Source organism: Anabas testudineus, chromosome 14 (genome assembly GCF_900324465.2).
Source record: "Anabas testudineus chromosome 14, fAnaTes1.2, whole genome shotgun sequence".
NCBI lineage: Eukaryota > Metazoa > Chordata > Actinopteri > Anabantiformes > Anabantidae > Anabas > Anabas testudineus.
Genome location: NC_046623.1, coordinates 15,564,208 through 15,586,693, shown reverse-complemented (window position 1 = coordinate 15,586,693; position 22,486 = coordinate 15,564,208). Strand labels below are relative to the sequence as shown.

Here is a 22,486-nt window from a genome sequence, read left to right as displayed (position 1 = left end):
TTATAAACTTCCAACATTCAGGAACCCTCTTCTATGTTTACTTAACCATGAATTGACATTTAGACACATACTGGGAATTTTGTTGGAGCTAAATGAATCAAAATGGGACTTTCCTTTAAAATTATTCAAAGGTTACAAGAAATGTCACCAAATGGGAACCATGGCAACACAATGATGCTGTTTTTTTTGCTCGGGTTTTATTATAAACCATAATAAAACAGTGGTGCCACACTGGAATCCTATTTATGTTGTGATATAGGGAAGGATAATGAAAAACAGGTTATTATGAGACAGCAGCAGCACAGCAAAGCGTGTTGTGTTGATATTATCATGGGCTTTCCTTCCCTATGTGTCTACATTTCATTGGACAGCAGGTAATCAGGGAGAGTTTGCCCATCACACTCCTGAACCCTCCATATGCACCATCTGATGAACCAGCTGATGCTTCCCTTGCGTTAAAAAACTTGGGGCAGCCTTCTGCTTTAAGATGCCCTCCCCGGGCCCGAGAAGTGGCCCAATAGTCCTCCTCTCCCCGTCACCTGATTCATGTACTGCCATTTTACGCACACGTTTGACTGACAAAAAAAAAAAAAAAAGAAGGGGGAATTGGCCTATCGGCAACCTCAACACAGAAATACACCCTTTTGTAAGAAGATTAAAAAGACCAGGGATAAAAATCTGTGGCTGAGGTTATAGATGCAGCCAGCGCGGGGTGCTGTGTGGATCAGAGAGGTGTCCGCGGTGGATGTGCGCATAGATTCAGAGGAGAATCCGGCTCAGGAGGAACAGAGAGGGGGAAATACAACAGCGTTTTCTGTCGATTTTGAATAATTAGTCTTCAGTCACGGGGGATGCCGCATAGATTTGATAATAATCACCAGTAGTCTTCAGTCATTCCGGATTCAGTTCTTGTCCGGGCGCATTCCGCCGGCTGCGGCTCTTTCAGGGAAATCTCCACTACAGCTTTCTGTGAACTGTCTCCTTTTATTATTCTGTGATTATTTTTGAGGACTCAGTGATTGTTGAGCTGTGTGCAGTCTGCAGGTCAGTCCATCGTTTGTGCAGCTGGATCGTCCGGATTCCTTCGACTGAATATTAAATGCTTCTCTGGATGTGACCGTCTTATGTTTTATTTGGCCGCCGCATGAATTCTCCCACCGGGTCCTCGTCGGTGTACGGTGCTGTCCTCCTCCTCTTTCTCCTCCTCCTCCTCCTCAGACGGCCGATTCTCGCAGAGGGCAGTACCCTCCTCCCCGCCGCTAAAGACATTTTGATCGCCCGCCCCGGTTCCCCCCACCCGGACTCGACCATCACTCCGCCTGCCTCCTCATCCACCACCTCCACCTCCTCCATCGTAACATGTCGGGACAGTCTTTGACGGACCGGATCGCCGCCGCGCAGCACAGCATGACTGGGTCTGCCATCAGCAAAGCCGTCTGCAAGGCCACGACGCATGAAGTCAGCGGACCCAAGAAGAAACACCTTGACTGTAGGTTAAACATACCATCACTGCTTCTAGGCAGCCTGCATGCACGCATCAAGCTACCAGCATCTCTCCTCACAAAGGGTAGCTTGTATAAACAGCATCTATTATGCTTCCCTCTTGTCTCATCCGTCATGTTTGCAGCCTCTTGTGAAGCACCTTTACATTCCCTTAGATGAAAATGTGATTTACGCAGCAACGCATGCACCACAACGTATCCGACCATTAATGCAAGCAGTAAATTTCAATATAAGGCGAGAGGCAAACAGCCAGGTGCTATCTGTGCGTATCAGTCAGAGGAAATAGGCCACTGTGGTATAGGCTAATAACATTGCAACCAGCCGCTTTACAGTAGGCCTATCCATTATTAACGCCACTATCCACAGCAGCACTAAACCCTCTGGAGGCACATCACTACTCAATGTGCATTGTTCGTGCTGCATCACTAACATTTTCATTTTCATGTCTCCAGTATCGCGTTCAAGTTCACTGTCATGTCCTCTGTTGCGTTATTCTCATTAATGACGGTGCCACTGCTGTCAGTCCAGTGAATACAGCCCTCAGTGTGTGAAGGCTGCTGCTGGTGGGTGGTTACAATAAGGCTTTTTCAATGTCAGTACACTTTCTTTATCTCCACATTATCATTATTGTGCCAGTTGTCTGTGCCTGCAATGCAAACAGGGGCACGAGGACTCCTCACATGTAGGTTTAACCGGTGATTATGAGGTGAGGTGGCTTCTCTGCCTCACTATAATTACTTGACATGATCAATAGAGAGCACAGGTAATCAATGGCGCTGCCAGTCTGAGCCGCAGACAGACGCACAGACGGGCAAATAGATGATGGCTAATCAAGAGGAAATGTGGATAAATCAGTCTGGGAGGAACAACAAGGCGGGTAGCCAAGCAGCCTGACAGTCAGCCATCCAGCTACACACCCAGCCAGTCAGCCGGCAACTTTGGCAGTGGATTAGTCCGTTATGTCCACAGCAGAGGTGACACTGGGAATTGTGGGCTCCCTCACAAGATGTGCCACAGCCATTCACCACAATACATCTACATTAGGGGTGTATCATTCAGCTCTGCACTAAAGCAGAAAACACCCAGTGGGGATGTTAGAAAAGGCTCACAAGCCAGTTTACGTGCACTTACAACAAAAAGGCCCTTTTGTGACTCCTGAATTGCAACATGGAGTAATCGCTGCTGCTTTAACTCCATACAAATCTCCTTATCCTAAGTTTTCTGTGCTATTACCGCTCCAATGTTAACAGAAACAGGATTAATGCATATTCTGAAAAAGTGCAGCAGGTGATTGGCACCATTATTGGTTTCCATGGTCATAGTTTTATAGGAACATTTTACCCCTGCAGTTATTAAATAGTAGACGGCTGTCAACCTTCAGCACCCGCCACGAGTTGGAGTCTCTCAGAAACTGTAAATGTCACTTCACTCAAGGCTGAGAGCAGATGTTCTGAAAATAGAACGAGAGCATTTACATGGCAGATTTTCATTTGCCAAATGGATTATAAAACAGTTTATGTGGTGGTTCTCTAACATAATGAAGTTTCTCTCCGAACGGGCCGGTTTATTCACATCAAAGTGGTTACATGAAGGATTTTTTTGTTGCGATCTGGCTTTAATTCTGCTCGTTGGTGGAATAGAAAGAAACTGTAGGCCTGGCTCAGTTCATCCCTCTGGAAGCTTGAATTTTTAGTTGAATGAGTGTTTTGTACTTGAGCCATTCAGATGCAGCTGTTCTAATAGACACAGCTCGCTTCCACAATAAAACACTTTCTATTTCCTGCTGGAGGGCCTCTCTCCTCTATCCAGGACATGATATGACACACAACTCTCACACTCTGGCATTTATTGAGAGTAGATGCTGCACTTTAAAGATTAGGGTTGGACCGAGGAAGGAAGTGTGTTTGTAATCAGGAGGTCAGTGGCTCTAATCCCTCGACGGGGTGAAAGCACCTTGACGGGAAAGAGAATAAAGAATTCAAAGAAAAGGAGCATCTGATGAGTCAGCTGCATAGAACTGCAGGTCGATCTCAGGTCTGAGAGTTCAGATGTGCGTGACCCGTGCTGTCATTATGCAACTCACCCCGACCACATTTGGTCTTTTCTGTTATGAAAGGCGACAGACGCGGTACTCGGTCTGTATTCTGAGGTAACAAAAGGTGGAGTAGAAGCTCTCTGCACAAATTACAACAGCAAATTGAACTAAATGAATGTCGGTGAGTCAGAGGAGAAATGGGAACTTTTGGGTTTCGTTCCAGAAAAAATAAAATCATATTCAGAATAGTATCAAACATTTCTAACAGTGCAAATAACTGAAAATACATCAGAGCCATCCTGTAAATATAAAAGTATAAAAGTTTTATTAAGATTTCTGGTTTGTAACTGAATTTAATGAACATTGATTAACATAAGCTCTAAACTATTGTGTGGTAAACGTCACATCTGACATCTAAACTGAATGTGACATCAGAAAATGGTACTTACACCCTAATTTCTCTTAAATTCACTAAAGTTCCCTTACTAAGTCACTTTTTCTGTGTTTTTAGCTATAACACTGTTAGAAATGCCAATTAAAATACTGACCAGGACCCCGGAGGTTCCAGTTCTCCACTGACTCTCTATGGGATTGAAGGAAAAACATAGAGACACAATGAGCGGGTGGCAGAGTCGCCCATCAGAGGGATTTTAAATCACATCATTAAGAGCTAATCAGGTCTGTTTAGATCAGAAAAAAGGAAAATCAAACGCACGTGGATTGATTTACCTCATCTGAGAGGTCTGATAAATACAGACAACTTTTAAATTACCTTTAAAATACATTCAACTCGTCATCGATCCACCTTTAATAGGCACAGTTGAAAGAAAAAGACCAAACACGGTGACATTTCTACAAATGCAATGCTGCTCACTGACCCAACCCAGGTCTCACTGGTGTGTTTCACCTACCTCCACTGTAATGACCTTGACAGACTGGTTGCTGACACAAACAGACAATGCTGATTATTTACTATCCATAAATATGATGAGCACGACACACAGAGTAATGGGATTTCACTTTCACTAGGCAATATTCTGCACGGCTGAGATAGTCGGGAGTGGCAATAGAAACCAGATTTATCACATGCAGAATAGCAATCACGCCAAAAATGACCTTCTGCCCTGCGAGCACAGCCGGTTATGTTATTCAGCATATGATTTCATTGTTGTGTGTGGCTGTAATGGTGATGTACTGTAGATGCTTGCACAAAGAAACTTAATGTGTGGAGAATAATTATGTGCCCTTTGCTCCTCAGTAGCCACATTTATAGCCTTTCAGTCAAATTAAGCAAAAGAAGAAATGACTCAGACAGTCCGACGTGATGGGAACACACAAACAGAGCATTAATGAATAAACCCACACATTCACTCCCACGTCTACTGTACGTGTCAGTATAATGACCTAATCTTGAGATTCAATTTCAGGTGCTGAAAATTACCCACTTTATCTAAAGCCAAGGTATAAAACGCATTGAAAAACAATTTTATTAGATTTACTGTAAGTCTCTTTATGGAGGAGAAATCCCTGCAGCCACACATACTTTAAAACACTTATGTTTTATCCTAATTATCATTACAAATGTCTTGAATTGAAAGCTTTGGCACCATGTTTTTATCTCTTTCTTTGTAAAAATTTTAATTCTAAAGGCTTCATATAGGCACTGCACCTTATCAATAATCTAAGTCACACGCTCAATACTTCATCACATCCCTCTGGCTATTTACACTGCTACGTGTCAAATATTAAATCCTAGTATATAAATGATCACCTCGAGCAATACATAAAGGTGGACACACCGTCTGAATTAATTAACTGAAGACGCTCTATTATTTAGTTTCATCTGTATTCACACAGAAGCATGAGCAGTAACTCAGTTAAAGAATAAGTAAAAGTAATAAATCCCTGTAAATTCATCACCAGGAGCGACTCCCTTTTACATTATCGCTTGTGTTTTACATTGTCATTTCCTGTTATTTTAAAAATGTAAATTAAAGCTGATTTAAACAAGCTACGCTAACGGCTATGTGAGGGTATAAATGCAAATGTCAGCATGTTAACATGATATTTTGTCTTTATCAAGACAGATGACTAACAATGAAGCCCAGAATGTTTTTTTCACTCCAGTGAATTTCCTCTAGTGTAATTATACAATCTGTGTAACGGGGTAGAAAATATCTTACAAAAACACATCACACGTCCCTACTGCACTTTGAAATGTCAGTTTTTCCTGTAGTTTGTTTGTTTTTTTATTTTAGTGCTATACCTAACACACATAAAACTTTATTTTAAAAACACGTACATCTTCAAGTAACACAAATAAAAACCAAAAAAGAGAATATTGCATGTTTATGAGCATTTAACAAACAATACATACAAGAACATGTGCAAAATACTGCAGCAACAAGTCCCCATGTAATCACTATAATATAAACTACCGACTTTAGTAACTCAGAAATCTAAAAGGAAAGAAAAGTGAGTGGTTAATACTGTTAAACTGGGTTTTCTCTCACAAGAGGATGTCAGATACTCTACATGATGTTTAACTGCTGCAGCATCTCCTTATTTAGCATTGCTAATATTTGCAAATTAGCACTATACTCGAGGGACAGCTGAGGTCACAACAGTCTTTAGGATTCACCACAAGGGAACACGAGCGTCTGCTCAACATTTCATGGGAATCCAGCTAATTTCAGTCTGGACCGAAGCGGTGGGCCGACACTGTCATACGCTGTTTCCATGGTGGGGTTTCCACCTTACACGTGTGTGCGCGCGCGTGTGTGTGTGTGTGTGTTCACGTTTGACAGGAAGCGTTAATTAGCTAGAATCAATAACATCCCATTAATTATTGAGCTAGACGGAAATTCACAAACAAACCATTAACAATGACGGAACAGGGGCATTACCATGTACGCAGAGGTTTAAGTAGAAGTTGGAAATGCAGGGTTGGAGCATTTCTCTCTATTGATATTTATTCAAAATGTGTTGGTATATTGTTTTCTACATATTTCACTTTCCTTTTTCAAATTATAAATACAATAAATACAGACCCCTGACTAATATTTGGCTTTAAATGTGGGGACGAAACATGTCGTGACGCCATGCACCTGACAGTCATCGCAGTCCAAGCTGGATGAGTCGACTAATAAACACTGTCACAGCTATTACCGGCTGTGTCGTCACTGAGGTTTTCACACTCAAAAATAACATAAAGCCCAGAAAAACAGGATTGAAGCATTAGCTGCTGTGAACTGCCGGTGCTTCGGGTGCCTTTGACATGCATTAAACATTTAACCATGGTATCAACTGGGACTCTTTGCAATCCAGCGTTTCAGTGGGCGCCGAAAACATCACAGAGCTTTCAAATAAATCCTGATAACCTCTGATCGTGTGAAGGAAACCGTCTGAGAATGCGCCTAAGAAACCAAAGTGCTTCAAGTGTTGTCTCAGTAATTCTTATTTATTGCTATTATGTTATTTATAAAGGTCATATTAACAGCTTTTACTTTTTGAATCACTGTTTGTTGATTTCATATCTACACATTACATAAAACATACAGAATGAGCATGTTCGGACCATTTAAAGCTCGGTTCTCTTATTAAGAGTCAGCAAATCTGTAGGATTAAACAGATGCCGAACATACTTCACATTTTCATCATCTTTAGCCAAAATCCATCAAGAATTTAGGGCATTCTTCCTACAGTTTGTCCCAGTTGTTCTAACTATTAACTGTATTTTACTCTTTTTGGGTATAAATCTAAAACTGAAAACTTATCTTCCTTTCAAAAGAAATCACGCACACACACAGTTTTGCATTTGTCAGGCCTTTGAATCCAGCACACAGCAGACCACTGAGCTGTTTTCCTTTTGAAATGTGTTCCACATTTGCTTTGAACAGCCAATTTACACTGTAGATGTGAGTTTCAGAGAGTAAATGTTGGAATCAACTCAGTTTTCGTCCACCGACGCTCACAAAAATGCTCTGCAGGAATTTTTAGATTCATTATTCATCATCAGTCTTCCCATTTGACAGCTTTTATTTTTAATTATGCATCATTTGGGCTGATTGTGCCTGAACAGAACTGACCTTGTAATGTTACTTTCCATCTTCTGAGTTGGTGTTTTATAGACATTTTGGTGGCGTAGGTAGGGAGCAATGTTGAAATACAGCCAGGAAATGGATTTTCTGATACAGTAGCCCTGGCGCTGATGAATCTGTCCATACCGTCTCTATCATTAACTGATCATTTGCTCATTGATTTGTGTGCAGATACTGAGTGAGCCAAAATGAATGCACCAGTCGATACGACTGTATTAATTGTGGTTATTCACTCGTTCCATTTATACAGATGGTTGGTGATGAACTTTACATGTCTAACTTCTAACGCCTCTACTGATCATTAGCTTATTAATTTCTCTTTATTCATTATTTCATGTGTTCCAGACCTGATCCACTGCACCAATGAGCTGAACGTCAGCATCCCCCATCTGGCAGACACGCTGCTGGAGCGCACAGCCAGCAACAGCTGGATTGTGGTTTTCAAAGCGCTCATCACCACACACCACCTCATGATGTACGGCAACGAGGTGAGCCGACCAAGGCCGATGCATGAAGGCCAAGAAGATTCTTGTTTATCAAATTCTGTTGTCTCGGGCTTGTTTTAATGTAAAACAGTAAAAACATGATCCATTCAAACGTGAGTTAAAGTCATCCAGACGTTTTCTCAGTGAACTAAGCTAAAGAGCTTAAGATTTTTGGAAAATGTGAAAGGGAGGAAACTACAGTAATCCATTAAAGTATAAATAAATTGTATGTGATGGCTCAGACTAAGAGGAAATACAGAAATCAAGGATAAAAACACAAGAAAGCCCAAAGGCTTGTTCCTGATGCTGCCGTCCACATGTAACAAACAACATAGGACAAATACCACACTTACAAACAACACGGCCTACATGTTCTGAGCTCCCTTCATTATGTTAATCAAGTTATAAACTACCAAGGAGCCATCTTTTCAAGGCCACTTTGAATATGCGCTCTGATGTAATTAGTTTTAAGCTTGAAGGAAGGTTGTTCCAAAGCACAGCTGCACAGCAAAGGGAAGTATTTCTGCTCATCAAAGTCTTAAAAACGACTAGCAGTCATTTTCTTTCACTCATGCTCGTTTCTTTTGGATTCAAGCTCCTCACCTTCACGCTTCAAAATGCACACAGAAGAGGGGAAAAGCGTGTTGGTCAACAAACAAACCCCAGCATTTTAGATAATCTATTAATCATTTTATCAGGAACAATTACAAACAAATACTGTTCTTTTTAATATTTCACAAACCAAAACATTTGGCTACAAAATGGGAAATTAGCAGCAGGTTGATCGATATTAATTACAACTGTTCTCGTTTGCTGTTAAAACACATTTGATCAAACAGTCTGAGGCTCTCTGCATGTCTTCCTCCAGACTCACAAACAGCAAAGAGAGAAACAGCCCACAGCTCACCTTATCGATCTGTCCTGAGACATTTCGCTCACCAGGTTGTAGCGATTCCTCTCCAACTCTTGCAGCGAGTGTCTTTGAAGCCATATCTTCCATGTGTCCAACAGGGACTGATGAAGCATCCTGCTGACATTTCAATGGTCGCTCTGACAAATTGCCTCACTGAAATGCTCACACCACAAGAGCAACAACCAAAACATCAAACATGTTAAATGATGAGCGTCTCGGGCCAGAGAGGGAGGATCGTGGGAGCGATTACTGCGGACATGACGACCTACTCAAAGCTTTTAGTAACACGAGCAGTGACATGACGTTTTAAGATCTGTCAGGGATGGCCTGGCATTTTCAACCTACACATCACGTACGTGCACGACCAGGTACGACACTAACTTTCTCCCTCTGTCCTCTTCTTTTCCCACCAGAGATTGATGCAGTATCTTGCCTCCAGAAACACACTCTTCAACCTCAACAACTTTCTAGATAAGGCTGCACTACAAGGTAATTTGATGCCATTTGGCTGTTTGTAAACTCAGCAGTGAACAAAATGACTTTATGTCACACTCTCGCTGACTGTGTTACACTATTAATGAGTCTATTTCAAGGAAAACTACAAACCTTGTTTGAAATAAGAAGGTGAAAATGTAATTTATTTAAAAGTAAGAGTTAATACGGTAGCCAGATTGCTTATAGAGAAGTTAATTATGGTTTCTTAATTTGATTTGAAATTAAACAAAAGTGATGATTCACTCACTGCAGTGACACCTCTCTGCCCCCCAGGATATAACATGTCAACTTTCATCAGACGCTACAGTCGCTACCTGAACGAAAAAGCCATGTCCTACAGACTAGCAGCAGTGGATTTCACCAAGATGAAGAGAGGGTAACAAAAGCGTGCACACACAAACTGTTTGAGCTGATTCCAGAGGGTCAATTTAACCAAACACAGATGTGAAAATCATTTTCCACTCTTCAACTTTTCATTTGTGGGAAGAAACTGTAATTAATTTGTTCAAAAGTTAAACAGTCTCGCTCCCAGATGTGCTTATGTCTCTGTTTCTGTAAATGCATTCACTCTGTTGGTTCTGAAGGGTCCTGTGTGTATGTTGCATTTGTGTGTGTGCACATATTTGTGTGTGTTATTAGGGCTGACGGTGTGATGCGCACCATGAACACAGAGAAGCTGATTAAGACTCTTCCCATTATTCAGAACCAGCTGGATGCGCTGCTGGATTTCCAGGTAAACGTGACTTAAACGCTCAAAACATTGCATCTAAAATCTGTGGCAGCCGCTGAAACAGCCTGATCCGATCTCCTTTCACTTTGTCCAGCCCAACTCCAACGAGCTGACCAACGGCGTCATCAACACAGCGTTCATGCTGCTCTTCAAGGACTCCATACGGTTGTTTGCTGCCTACAATGAGGGGGTCATCAACATGCTGGGTAAACTGCAGAGAGCACAGACCAGAGTCCATATCTGTTTCACAGGAAGAGGATTTCCTAATATTCAGCTCCTATTGTTTTTTATGCTTCTGATACTCAGAGAAATACTTTGACATGAAGAAGAACCAGTGCAAAGAGGCTCTGGAGATCTACAAGACGTTCCTCAACAGGATGACCAAGCTGTCCGAGTTTCTCAAAGTGGCAGAGGTAACGTCTGTTCATCCTGCTGGTCCTCCATGGAGGAAACAGTTTAACACGAGTAGTGTGGAGCGAACCTCAAAGGTTTCATCTCCTCCTATTACGTACAAACACATCTCAATATTCTTTAGTGAATTTCTAATGTAAACTTCTGAGGAAATCCACTTCAACCTTTTGAGATTTGCTCCACACTTGTGTTAGCCTTGGGATTTGATTTACGGCCGACATTTTCTCACCTAAACTGACCGTAGATCATCGTCCAGGGGCTTCTTCTCTTCTCCTCAATCTCCCGAGTCTGTTTGTTTTTAAATTTCTTTTGTCTCTAGATTTTCTCCTGTTTCTGTCTTTCTCTTGCCCTGACCTGGGGAAGGGGGTTACTCCAAGACAGTGATTAATGGCTGAGTTTTAGCCTATCAGAGAGCCACTCATGTAGAGCTTCCAGTCGAGGGACCCCTCGCGTGCTGCCTGTTCACATGCCTGCACTGCATGCACCAAGCAAGCTCTTCTATCACTATCTCTGTCTCCTCTTATTTTATTTCCTCCCTCCTCTTAAAAAAAAGACATTTTTAAGTTAGAATGGCTGTTATTCAATTAACAGTTGCAGTCGTTGCTAAGCTTCCCAGTGAATATAAATAGCGTTATCCTCTGTAGACTGCGTAGCATTACCCCGTGCACCATCTTCAAAGGCTTGCTCACTCTGCTTGGTTTCGTTCTCCCATTTGGAAGAAGGTTTGAAGTGCAGCCGCTCAATCCAAAGAAAACAAAACAACAACAGCTACAGACTAACGTTGACTTTAAGGACCCATTCATTTTATCTGTCTAACAAAATGTGTGTTTGTCTGTTTGTGTGTCATCTGTGTCCCTCCCTTCTCTTTCTGTTCAAAGTCAACATTAGTTGAGTGTCTTCATTTTGGATGTTTCTTGACCTCGCGGTCATGTGACCTGTTGTCTGCCCTCTCCGCCCTGCCTGTTCAGTCCGTCTGTGCTCAGCATTCATTTCAAACCATTCTCCAGATCTCAGTGTGTGTGTGTGTGTGTGTACTTATAAGTGTGTACGTATACTGTACATATAGGTGTTGTGTGTGTGTGTGTGTGTGTGCACGCGCCCCTTCCCCTCCTCCTCTGTTGTCTTTTATTTGTTTTCCTTTCCAGCCACTGCATGAAGTAATGAATGCTTGGGTTTGATTCTTCTTTCTCCCTCCTCTTCCTCTTCCTCCTTCACACGCCTCTTCCCTTTTTTTAAACCTGTGGTCTGTTGGGTTTTTTGGTTTGTTCCTTGTTTTATTATTACATTTTGGTTTATTTTTGTTTTGCCTTCCCCCTTCCTCCCCCAACCCCTTCCCTCCTTTTTTGTGACACAGCGAGTTGGGATAGATCAGGGCGACAGCCCCGATCTCACACAGGTCAGTCTACATCTCATCTCAATCAGTCAATCAACCAGTCAGTCAACCAGCATATAAATGCGTCAAGTCAATCCCATAATGCTTCATTCTAAACGCTCCCGTTCCCTACTCACCCTACAGACCTGCCCACACTGCAGCTGCCCCGTCCTCCTCCTCTCTTCTTCACTCTCCTTAACTCCTTTGCCTTTTCTCCTTTTCTGTCTGAACAGACTCTAGAATAGAGAGGAAACAATAAATGAAGACCTGCAAATAGAATTTTCCCACAATTTTAACCATTAGTGCTTCAGATCATTTATTTTTCTCTTATGTGAATCACAACAGAGCAAAATTTACTCTAAGGTAAGATTCTATATAAAGTTTTTAGCCTCCTTTTTGCATATTTCTATTTCAGATGTAATAATAACCGGGGCTTAGTATCTGTCTGATTACTTTCCAGCAGTCCTTCTGGCATTTTCCCAGTGTAAATTTCAGGGCTTGTCTCTTGATTCAAAGGCTTATCACACAAATAAGTCAGCACATCTTTATGAAATCCTTTTTTTTGCCCACATAAGCAGTGTTTAAATCAACTTCCTGAAAAGATTATGGCCCTTTGCATTAGCTGTGGGGAGAGCAGCGAATGGTTTTTTATTAAATAGGTTTCTGCTAATATGACTTGGATAGGAGCACATAATGCCATCATAAGTACTGCATATCATGCTATGTACGTTAAAGTTTCCAGTTGACACCTAATTGGATCTTTACAATATCACAAATCAGATAAGAAACAGAAAAGGGCTGACTTTTTAAAATGTATGTTTGTAGTGCTTATGAAGACCTTATGTGCCCTTATTCAACAACATAGTGACCCATGCCTTTACTGAGCTCTAGATATGTGTCTGTTTTACTTTTAAACCTTTAGCATATTCTAGATTTCTCTGAAGAAGGATATCCAGAATTCGCATTTTACTCTCTTTCCCCCTTAAAATAAGTATATGAGAAATCTTTTCTTTGCTTGTTGTGTTTGCATTGTGGTTTCTGGCGCTGAAATGTAAGGCTCTGGATGAAAACCGTGGTATCACATGTGGACAAAATGTACCCATCCATCCTTTTTGTTTTCCAATGAAGAGTGCTGGCCAGCTGCTCAATGTGTATACCTGGTTTTTCACCAGACATTTACATTTCAATGAGTTAACGTCCTTGGCTTCCAGTGGGATAAAATTATGGTACTCCTGCTCTTTTGCTCAGATGCTACCTCATGTCCAAATTAAATCTGTAATAGTTAATCTGATTTTTAACCTAGATTGGAATCCATGGGTTAACTCTTAATTTTTGGATTGTGATTTTCTTTAAGTGTGTGCGTGTGTAAGCGTGTGTGTTTATCAGTGCGTTTGTGCACTGCTGGCATCTGCATGGGCTCGTTAGATGGTGTAGAGACGTGTTTGTTGTGTTTCTACTCTGGAGCCCTGCAGCAATGATGCTCTAATTTGTTCTGACCTGTCAGTCCCGCTGTGGACTCGCTTGCATGATCCAGGGCTGCTGTGTGCATGCTGGTCAACCAAACCTGATGAAACCAACTGCAAAAAGAAAAAGAACAAAGAGCTGTTGTTGAGTAGATACTGAATCTGAGGGTGGTATCTTAATTCTGCTGCTGCTTCGTGTGTGTGTGTGTGTGTGTGTATCAACGTGTGTGAGATAAATTGCAGAAGTCGAGAAAGGGGAGTGAGAGAAAGCAATGTGTCCCACTTAGTCTACTTGGCTGTGGTTCTAACGTTACCCCCTCACTTTCCCAACCCTTCAAAATCCCTCTCAGGCTCCCAGTTCTCTCCTGGAGGCTCTGGAGCAGCATTTAGCCTCTCTGGAGGGCAGGAAACTCAAGGACCTCTCCACTGCCAGCAGGTACGATCAGACCACAAGGAAGATCAGCAGATCTGCACCAGCTTATTAATACTACTACGACATCTACTACTACGCTACCCTACTGCAACGCTACTTGTACTATTGGTGTTACTCCTGAAAATGCTACTACTGCTACTTGTTCTTGAATTACATTATAGAACATAATTACTATTACTACATATCTATCACTACTGCAGCCAGTATATTACCGGTGTAGTACAAGTACTACTGCAATTCTACTATTATTACTATGACAATTACACAGAAGATGCTAAAATACCTTACCTAAACTTACTAATTAGCACTCAGGCTGCACAGTAAAACTAATATATGTGTATATATATTTCACAGGTGAGCTGACAATCCAGCTTAAGACCTAAACCTGTACCTAAACAAAAAATCCCATCTCTGTTTGTAGTTAACTACACCAAAAAACACAGCTCAATTGGTACTAAGGGGACCAGAGTGTGCCAAGAACACATCCCCCACACCATTACACCACCACCACCAGCCTGAATCGTCGCTTGCTGGATATTTTCTCATTTTCAGACTGTTCCCTGGAAACCTTAAGAGATCAGCAGTTTATGAAATGCTGCTGTCTGGCACCAACAACCACATTCAAAATCACTTAAATCCCCTTTTTCCCTCATTCTGATGCACAGTTTTTACAGCAGCAGATCGTCTTGACCATGTCTACGTGCCTAAATGCACTGAGTTTTATTCATTAAAGCTCCACAGAACCAATAGTGTTTATTCTTAGTCTTAATAAAATAAACTTACAAAGTGCAACTCAGTAAAAAAGAGCAACAACAAAAGCTGTAGAACAACTTTGTAAATTCTGCCAGCTTTGCAAAAACGTATATATGTGTCTGTGTGTGTCTCATCCCAAGATCCAGCACCTTGTCCAGTGCAGTGTCCTCTCTCTCCAGCACTGGGATCTCTCTCAGCCGGATGGACGACAAGACAGAAGACAACAGACTGCCGCAACACAAGGCGAGACATTTGCGAGAGAAAGACACACTGAAATTTATTTAGCTTGTGTGAAATGTGTACACAACTAAACCTCGAGTCTTTCTCCTCTTCTGCACCTTTGTTGAAGTTGAATAGACAAGTGCATTAATCCTGCAGAAATACACTGTCTGTCTCTGGCTGCTGGCCCACACGGTGCTGCTCAGAGAATAGAAATGAACTCACAGTCTAAATTCCTCCTGCGGTGGATTTTTCATTCACATAAAGAAGCATCCAGGACAACCTAATGATAAAAACACTGGGAATAGGAATATTCATAGCCGGCTAACCTACTTAAAAGTGACGGATGATGTTAACGAACCATGAAAACATCATATTATATAAAGTAAGATGTGATTCTGTTAATTCTGTCCAAGCAGGAGGACAGTCATAAGGTGATTGACATTCAGACTCCAAATGTGTCGCCCAGCACCCAGTCAGTGGGCAGTGCCAACAGCAGCGGAGGAGCCACAGATCTCTTCTCCAACTCACCCATTGTACCCGTCAATAACCAGTGAGTCTAATATGTGCGGTCACACACTCACAGGAAGTCCTGTATATTTTTTTATTAGCTTTAATATTCTGTTTCGTCTAGACAACTACGACTCTTTAATGAGTTTTTTAATGTTGTTTTTTTGAACCACACTTCTTCAACAAGACGCCTTTTGCCTGGCTGTCGCTTTAAATTATTGTTTTTAATTGGACTTTTATGGTTACATAAAGCTAAAAATGAGAAACCAAAGTGCACTCTCCTCTCCATTGTCCTTCCTGCAGTGTGCCAAACCTGACCAGTGAGCTGTTCACCCTGCAGCCAAACTTCACCCCCATTCAGACCACACACACTGTGCCCAACAATAACAATGCCTGGGGAGGTAGGACTGCAAACACACACACACACACACACACACACACACACACACACACACACACACACACACACACACACATACATGCAATCATGCAAACATATAACAAAGTGTGCAAACACACACACACACACACACACACACACACACACATATGCAATCATGCAAACGTATAACAAAGTGTGCAGCCACACACACAAACCAACACACACTGCTCAAAGCTGGACACACTGTCACAGTAAAGTCCAGTTGCTTCGTGCTTTTGAATCATTTGCCATCTTTTCTCCTTTTTTGTTACCATGGTAACCGCTGGATGTCAGGTGATCTGCTGAAGCCAGCCCCGCCCACTCAAATTCACAGCCCAGGAGTGCCATTGCACTCTGGGAAAATGCTGCCCAATGACTTGGACTCTTCATTAGCCAGCCTTGTTGGTAGTGAGTATATTTCGTCGTCACTTCCATTTTTCCAGTTCTTCTTCTCTGTCTGCCGCTTTCTTCCAGCTGATGTTCTGTTTTGTTTTTCCGTCTCCCAGACTTGCAGTTTGGTGGAACGCCAGCTAAAAAGTGAGTGGGTTACTTCTAACATCAAAGACTACGCCGCCAGAAAAAGACTCCCGTTTTAGCTCAGTTCAGTCTTACATATGAGTCATGACTTCCTCTCTGCGTCATCTGTGCACCTGTAAATGCTGTGTGTGTCGTTCTTTGTGCATCAGGCCAGAGCTCCAGTGGAGTCAGCTGGTAGAGAAGAAGCCGACAGGGGGAAGTGGCTGGCAGTCAAAGACCATGTGCACCAGCACCAACTGGACTCACACCACCCATCCCATGGCACCTGCACCCATGCCCGTCCCACAGATGGTAAATTAAAAACTACAATTAAGGTGTCATAAAGTGCTGGACAACTTTTTTAATGGGGTTAGAGTTGTGCACTTAAACATGTGGCACCATATTGTGCATGATGGCTTCAGCACTTGTTGACGTTGCATTAAAATGTCACAATTTACAGGTTCACTGTCTGTTAAGTTTGCATTTTTGTTAGTGAGGTACTTACCCTTGCAGATATCTTTTGAGGAGGGACAGTCTGTATATTAATTTGATGCTATTCATCATCTAGTCAGTGGAATCAGTTTCTCCTGATATGATATCTCAGTCTAAATTGAAATTCATCAAATATACCTGTTGGCCAAATGTAACTTTGTGCTGCATTCAGGGCTTTTGAAGGAGCTCCTAAATGTGCCTGCGTCCTTTGTGCTCCATTCTAATTATCTACACGTCTCTTCCATTCAATCTGGTTTCATCTTTTAATTCTCGACTGATTGACCTCTCAACTCAAACCGCTCATTTATTCAGCAAATGGTCTGGAAAGGCGGCAGCACGACTTGAATAGAAAGCAGAAGTGATCAAAATATGACAAATGTGCAAAGGTCTCATTTATCTGCTCATGTCGTTATGGCTATTTGGACATGAGCATTACTTTATTTTGCCTAGAACTACATTAACCACAAGTTGTTCTGCTCTTTCTTCCTGTTTCTCTCGATAGAACGGGATGATCTATACTGGCTATGTAAGTAACTATTCTGTCACAGCTGTTTTCATCATGTTCTTTGTTTTGCTATTTTAACATCTATGTCTGTGGCACATTATCAGAAGGAAAGTCTTTTGCCTACTGTGCTGGTTTCTCATTGTTGTTTCTGCTCTGTCATCACATCAGCGGCAAACATTGTGACTGTGTTTGGGGGAGATGCAGTATTTGTTAGGTTACACACAAAACTAACAGTGTCAGAGTAGGTTTAAAGATGTTGCAGCTTGACTAGAAAGTGGTCTATTGTGCTCCTCTTCACACAGGCTCCAGCACCAGTGGCTTTTCCTATGACGACACCCCAAGTGCCTGTTTACGGAATGGTAAAGACACTACTCCCAGCTAATCTCACTGAAACACTAAGTCCTTAATGTGTAGTCTGATGGCACTGATCTCTTCTTTTATCCCTCCCTCTTGCTCTCCACCTGCACTTACCCGTCATCTCACCAGCTCCCTCCTCAGATGACTCATCAGATGGGGGGTGTTCCCATGATGGCCCCGCAGCCTGTCATGTACAACCAGCCAGTCCTGAGACCCAACAATCCTTTTGGACCCATCCCGGGGGCACAGGTAACACAAACACACACAAAGAGACATAAATACAGTATAATAATATATTGTTTGACATTCTGGGAAATACACCTTTTTGCTTTCAAACCGTAAGAAAAAGAAGAAAAGGAAATTTTATAACATCAAGAATCACTAGGTGGAAGCCACCCTGGTCAAAAGGCATCTGACATAAAGCTTGGGGTCTGCTAGACAGTATTTATAGGACTTAAGCACAGCTACTCACCTGTTAATACCATTGCTTCAGACACACAGTGGTTCCTGCATCATGCTGTGGGGGACGGGGAGACTGGTCAAAATTTAGGGAAGGATGAAAAGTCTATGTTTTGCATAGACTTTTAAAACAGCTAAATGACGCTTTCAGAAATTACAGCATATCAAATGGTGACACTTTGAAATGTGTCACTTGAACAGAAACAGTGGCTAAAGGGTTATAGACAGTTATGTTTGAAGATTTACCTAAATAAACAAAACAAATTAATTAATTGCATCTTTTAAAAATGCCAGGACATGCTAAATTGGCATATAATACAACAGCACAACAAAATTTTGTTAAATTTTGCTTTTTTCCTTTAACACAATCACTATATCGATGCTTCATGTCCGCAAGTGTTGCATTCATTCACTGCTATTTTTATCGGTTGATAAGTAGCGTTCACGCTGTGCAGCCCACAAGAAGCAGGATCAATCATGTTGTCAGATAATTATAAAATTGACCATCAAGTGTGAAAAGTGTTTTTCACTGCAAGTAATCATCAGATGGTACATTAACGATACTCAGGAGAACGAACAATCAAGTGTATTTTGACCAATTATTCAAAACATAACGCAGCAATATAATTGCTTACTGAGCACTCACACTCCTAAGAAGCTGTTTTTCTGGCAGTGCAGCAGGTAATACGCTTATCAATAGATGCCTGAACACTTGACGAGGTGTTTTGTTGAACTAAATTACCCTCCATTCTCACCTCGTCCTCTGCAGATGCACTTCATGTAGGGATGATGTAACCATGGCAGCAAAGCTGAGAGAAGAAGGCGAGAGGAAAGAGTTGAAGAAAACAAGTCCAGAACCAAATCCAGTTCAGGAGGAAGAAAGACGAGGACAGGGACGAAATGGGAGGGGAGAGGAAGGACGAGGACCAGAGGAGGGATGAGAGATTAAATGCTGATGTCTGTTTCCGTGTCGCCTGACCCTCTAAACTCCTCTCCCCTCTCCATGTGGCTACTGATCTTTCTGTCTTTCTTTAGTGCTGGGGCACCAGAGGCTTCGCATCAATCCCACTCATCCTCTGTTTGATTTGCCAATTCAGATGGCGATTACTGACACCGCTGCGCAAGTGCAGAAGCTCTATTACCACCTTCTGACCTCCTGTATTAAAAACTTACCCACTTCCCTATCCATCCCACAACTGAATCAAACTTGGAGGACACACGTCTTTTTCTCTGATTGGATTGTTTGCTGGCACTTTACTCAATGTGAACTTTGCCAAGGGTGTATGTCTGTGTAGGTGATTTTAGCATATTGTCCAGATTGGTTCCTGGTTGCGTGTCATCCATCACCTGATGTCAGGAGCAATCGATTTGAATGCGTATGTGTGTGCGTGTCCCCTTTTTCTACATTTCAATGTGCTGCATCAACATTACTGTCTTTTTACGAGCTCCATTTGTTCTTGATTGCCAATTTCACATTGAGAATCCAGCGTGGATTGATAATTTGCGGGCACAATTGTGTGTGTGTGTGTGTGAGTGTGTGGAATGACATAGCTGTGTACTGTATGTGTTTCTCTTTTAGTACCTGATGTCATTACTGTGTTGCCAGGTACCAATGTGTTATTGCACTGGAACTACTGATGAAAGCACTGAGCCAGACCCAGGCATCGCATTTGGATGTAAACAGACCTCTCACACCATCTCTGCTACTTGGGGACGTGCTGTACACACTGTGTATTTTGCTCTTTTCTTCCCCTCCTCTACAGCTGTGCAATATCATGCAACCTTACTATTTTTCTTTCTATCCATCGTTAGCCCGTTTAGATGCTGTTTCCTGCTGTAATGTACTTCCTGCGTCCACATCAGGTTTCCAGTTTGTTTGTTTTTTTGGGTTGTAAAACCCATGTTGCTCAAAAAGTACTGAAAAATGCACTGAGAGCCACATAAAGAGGTGACTGAATATTAGTCAGCAGATGATTCTCAGTCTTGACAAGGTCTCAGATGTAGTCTAACTCCCTGTCCTGTGCATTTGCCTTGCCCAAAATTAGTCTCTTATGAAGTCCTTTACACTCCAGAAAAACAAGATAAGGGTAATTACCGCAGCAGATGTCTCACCTCTGCTTGGAGGAATAACAGACATTGCTAACACGCAGATAGGTTTGTTAATGTTGTGTTAACATTTCTGGACAGGACAGCTAAAGGTCAGTTGGAGGAGTCGAATGAGGACCAGACCATCGGAAAACAACTGAGGGTAATGTCTGTTGATCACTACCCGGTGATGACATATAGATTCATTCAGACAGCCAGACGAGGGAGGCTTTAATGAGACGTCAAATGTCATTTTGGCTATTCTGGCAGATCCAAGGTCAAGTCAGACCCACAGACAGGCGATATATAAATATATAGCACAAACCTTCAAAGAGGGGACAATGCTCTGCTGCACAAAAACCTAAAATCATTGCTGGGATGTACAGTTGAAAGGGGCAATAATCAATTGGAGATAAAGTTGTTTTCTATGGACTGTCTGTTCTATGTACATGTACTGTATGTGTGTTTGTGTGCATAAGCTTTCTCATAGAGATAAACAGGGTTCATGTTCCTCGGTTAGAGATGGAAGGTCTCTAACGAGCTGGTAGCGTGTATTAACGTAGCAGTGTTCTTGTGATCATGTCTCAGTCTGAACAACATCAATTTAAAGTGGATCTACAATCACTCATCTGCTAAAAAATGCAAAAATATTGTGCTGAGTCACTGGACCTGGAATCTCAAAGTGAATCTGAGGCGAACATCTCCAGCTGCAAAGCCTGGTGATTTCCCGAGAAAATCGTCAGAGAATTGCAACTGTATGGTGACGTGTCATTCTGATTCAACTTTAACTGCTTGCTGCACAACAAACAACCTCCTTTAGTACCTGCAGCCACGACTCTACTCCCAGCAGAGAAACTTCTGCGATTGTACTCGTCACCAAGCAGGCAGATATTCTCTGAGGTTTCCAATTAAGAGGTCAGCTAATATTTGGACTTCTACTTTGAAAAATTGTTGTTTAACTCTGCCCCTGTTATTCCTCGTTCTAGTGGTTTGTCTTTCTCCGTCAACTGAATGCTCTTTTCATTGTGCACATCATTCCCACAACGCAGCTCGATCCATCCTGGGCCAACCTCTGACTGTTATTGCGTCCTCTGTATATAGGTAATGCCGTTCATGTGTTTTTAGACGTGCTCTCTCTGTAAAGTGATTGAAGCCCCATTGGATGATGTACTGTATGTGGGACAATTTCTTGCTGTATCTGTGTTTGAATGGTTGTATTTTGAAGGTGTCATCATCCAGGGATGGGTTGGGGGTGGGTGGGGCTGATGTTTGTGATGTTCTTGTCCATCTCAAGGAGGAAGGGGTTGAGGTTTTGGGCGGGTCTAGGGTAAACTATCACAACTGGTCTATACCAAGAGTGTCTTCATCGAGGAAGTGGACAGGACAGGGTCTGTCCTCTTCGAAACAGGAACATTTTTTTGCACCAAAGTCATCATCAAAGCGCAGCTTCTTCTTATTCAAGGTCACTACGGATGGATGATATCAGAATTCAAAAGGATTTTTAGTTTTTTTATTTTGAGAGACAAAGAAACTGTCTTTTTTTTGCATGATTAAGTGTCGTCTTTTTATTGGCTTGTGTGCCCGGTAAAAGCATGACCATTGTGTGAACTCTCACTTACCGGTGTGTTTGAAAAACGTTAAGGAAATTTCTCCATGAGATTTTTTACTTACCTCTTGACATGAACGTTCATTGACATTCATAATCAACTGTTTTACAATGTACAGTCTGTAACTGTTTGAAGGCTGCCTTGCATGCAGAAATGCAAACTTGCAAATAACCCATCAAACTTCAAACCCAGTTACCACAACTGCATCTTTGTAAAACACAGTGTATGTCAATGCCGGTTATCACCTAGCTAGCTAGACATTGCAGTCTTGTAAAATCGCTCTTTATTAAAGCGTTGCTATTTTCAATACGTGTGTTTGAATGTTCGCTCCTTTTTCATGCTATGCCAGCAGCATCATGGGAGGTTGTGACTGAAAGTCAAAGTACTGTAATATGTGTTTGGTCTGGTCCACATTGTGTGGTGTTTTTTTATGTGTTTGCCCAGTCTTGTGCTGTCTGTCGCCATCAACTGGATTTGTTAATTCACAGTCATTCTCTAAAGCACATATTGGTTTCCTGAAACCAGGCTTAGATTTGCCAGAAACAGCAACTTTAGAAAGTGTACAAGGGGATTTTTAGGTAAATTAGATTTTCAACCCCACTGATATTGAAAATATCTCTAC

General features: G+C 41.9%; 1 protein-coding gene across 1 annotated transcript; it reads left to right on the top strand.

Moving 5' to 3' along the window:
* Nucleotides 1-723: 723 nt before the first annotated feature.
* Nucleotides 724-21,491, top strand: LOC113169599 (phosphatidylinositol-binding clathrin assembly protein-like). Its single transcript, XM_026371151.1, has 19 exons — nt 724-1,489; nt 7,984-8,126; nt 9,450-9,525; nt 9,805-9,907; nt 10,171-10,264; nt 10,356-10,467; nt 10,568-10,674; nt 12,027-12,068; nt 13,858-13,943; nt 14,834-14,936; nt 15,332-15,465; nt 15,726-15,823; nt 16,138-16,251; nt 16,350-16,380; nt 16,530-16,671; nt 17,354-17,377; nt 17,659-17,715; nt 17,843-17,962; nt 18,942-21,491. Exons 1-19 carry the CDS (start codon nt 1,360-1,362, stop codon nt 18,954-18,956), a joined length of 1,731 nt encoding a protein of 576 aa, XP_026226936.1. The 5' UTR covers nt 724-1,359; the 3' UTR covers nt 18,957-21,491.
* The last annotated feature ends 995 nt before the right edge of the window (nt 21,492-22,486 follow it).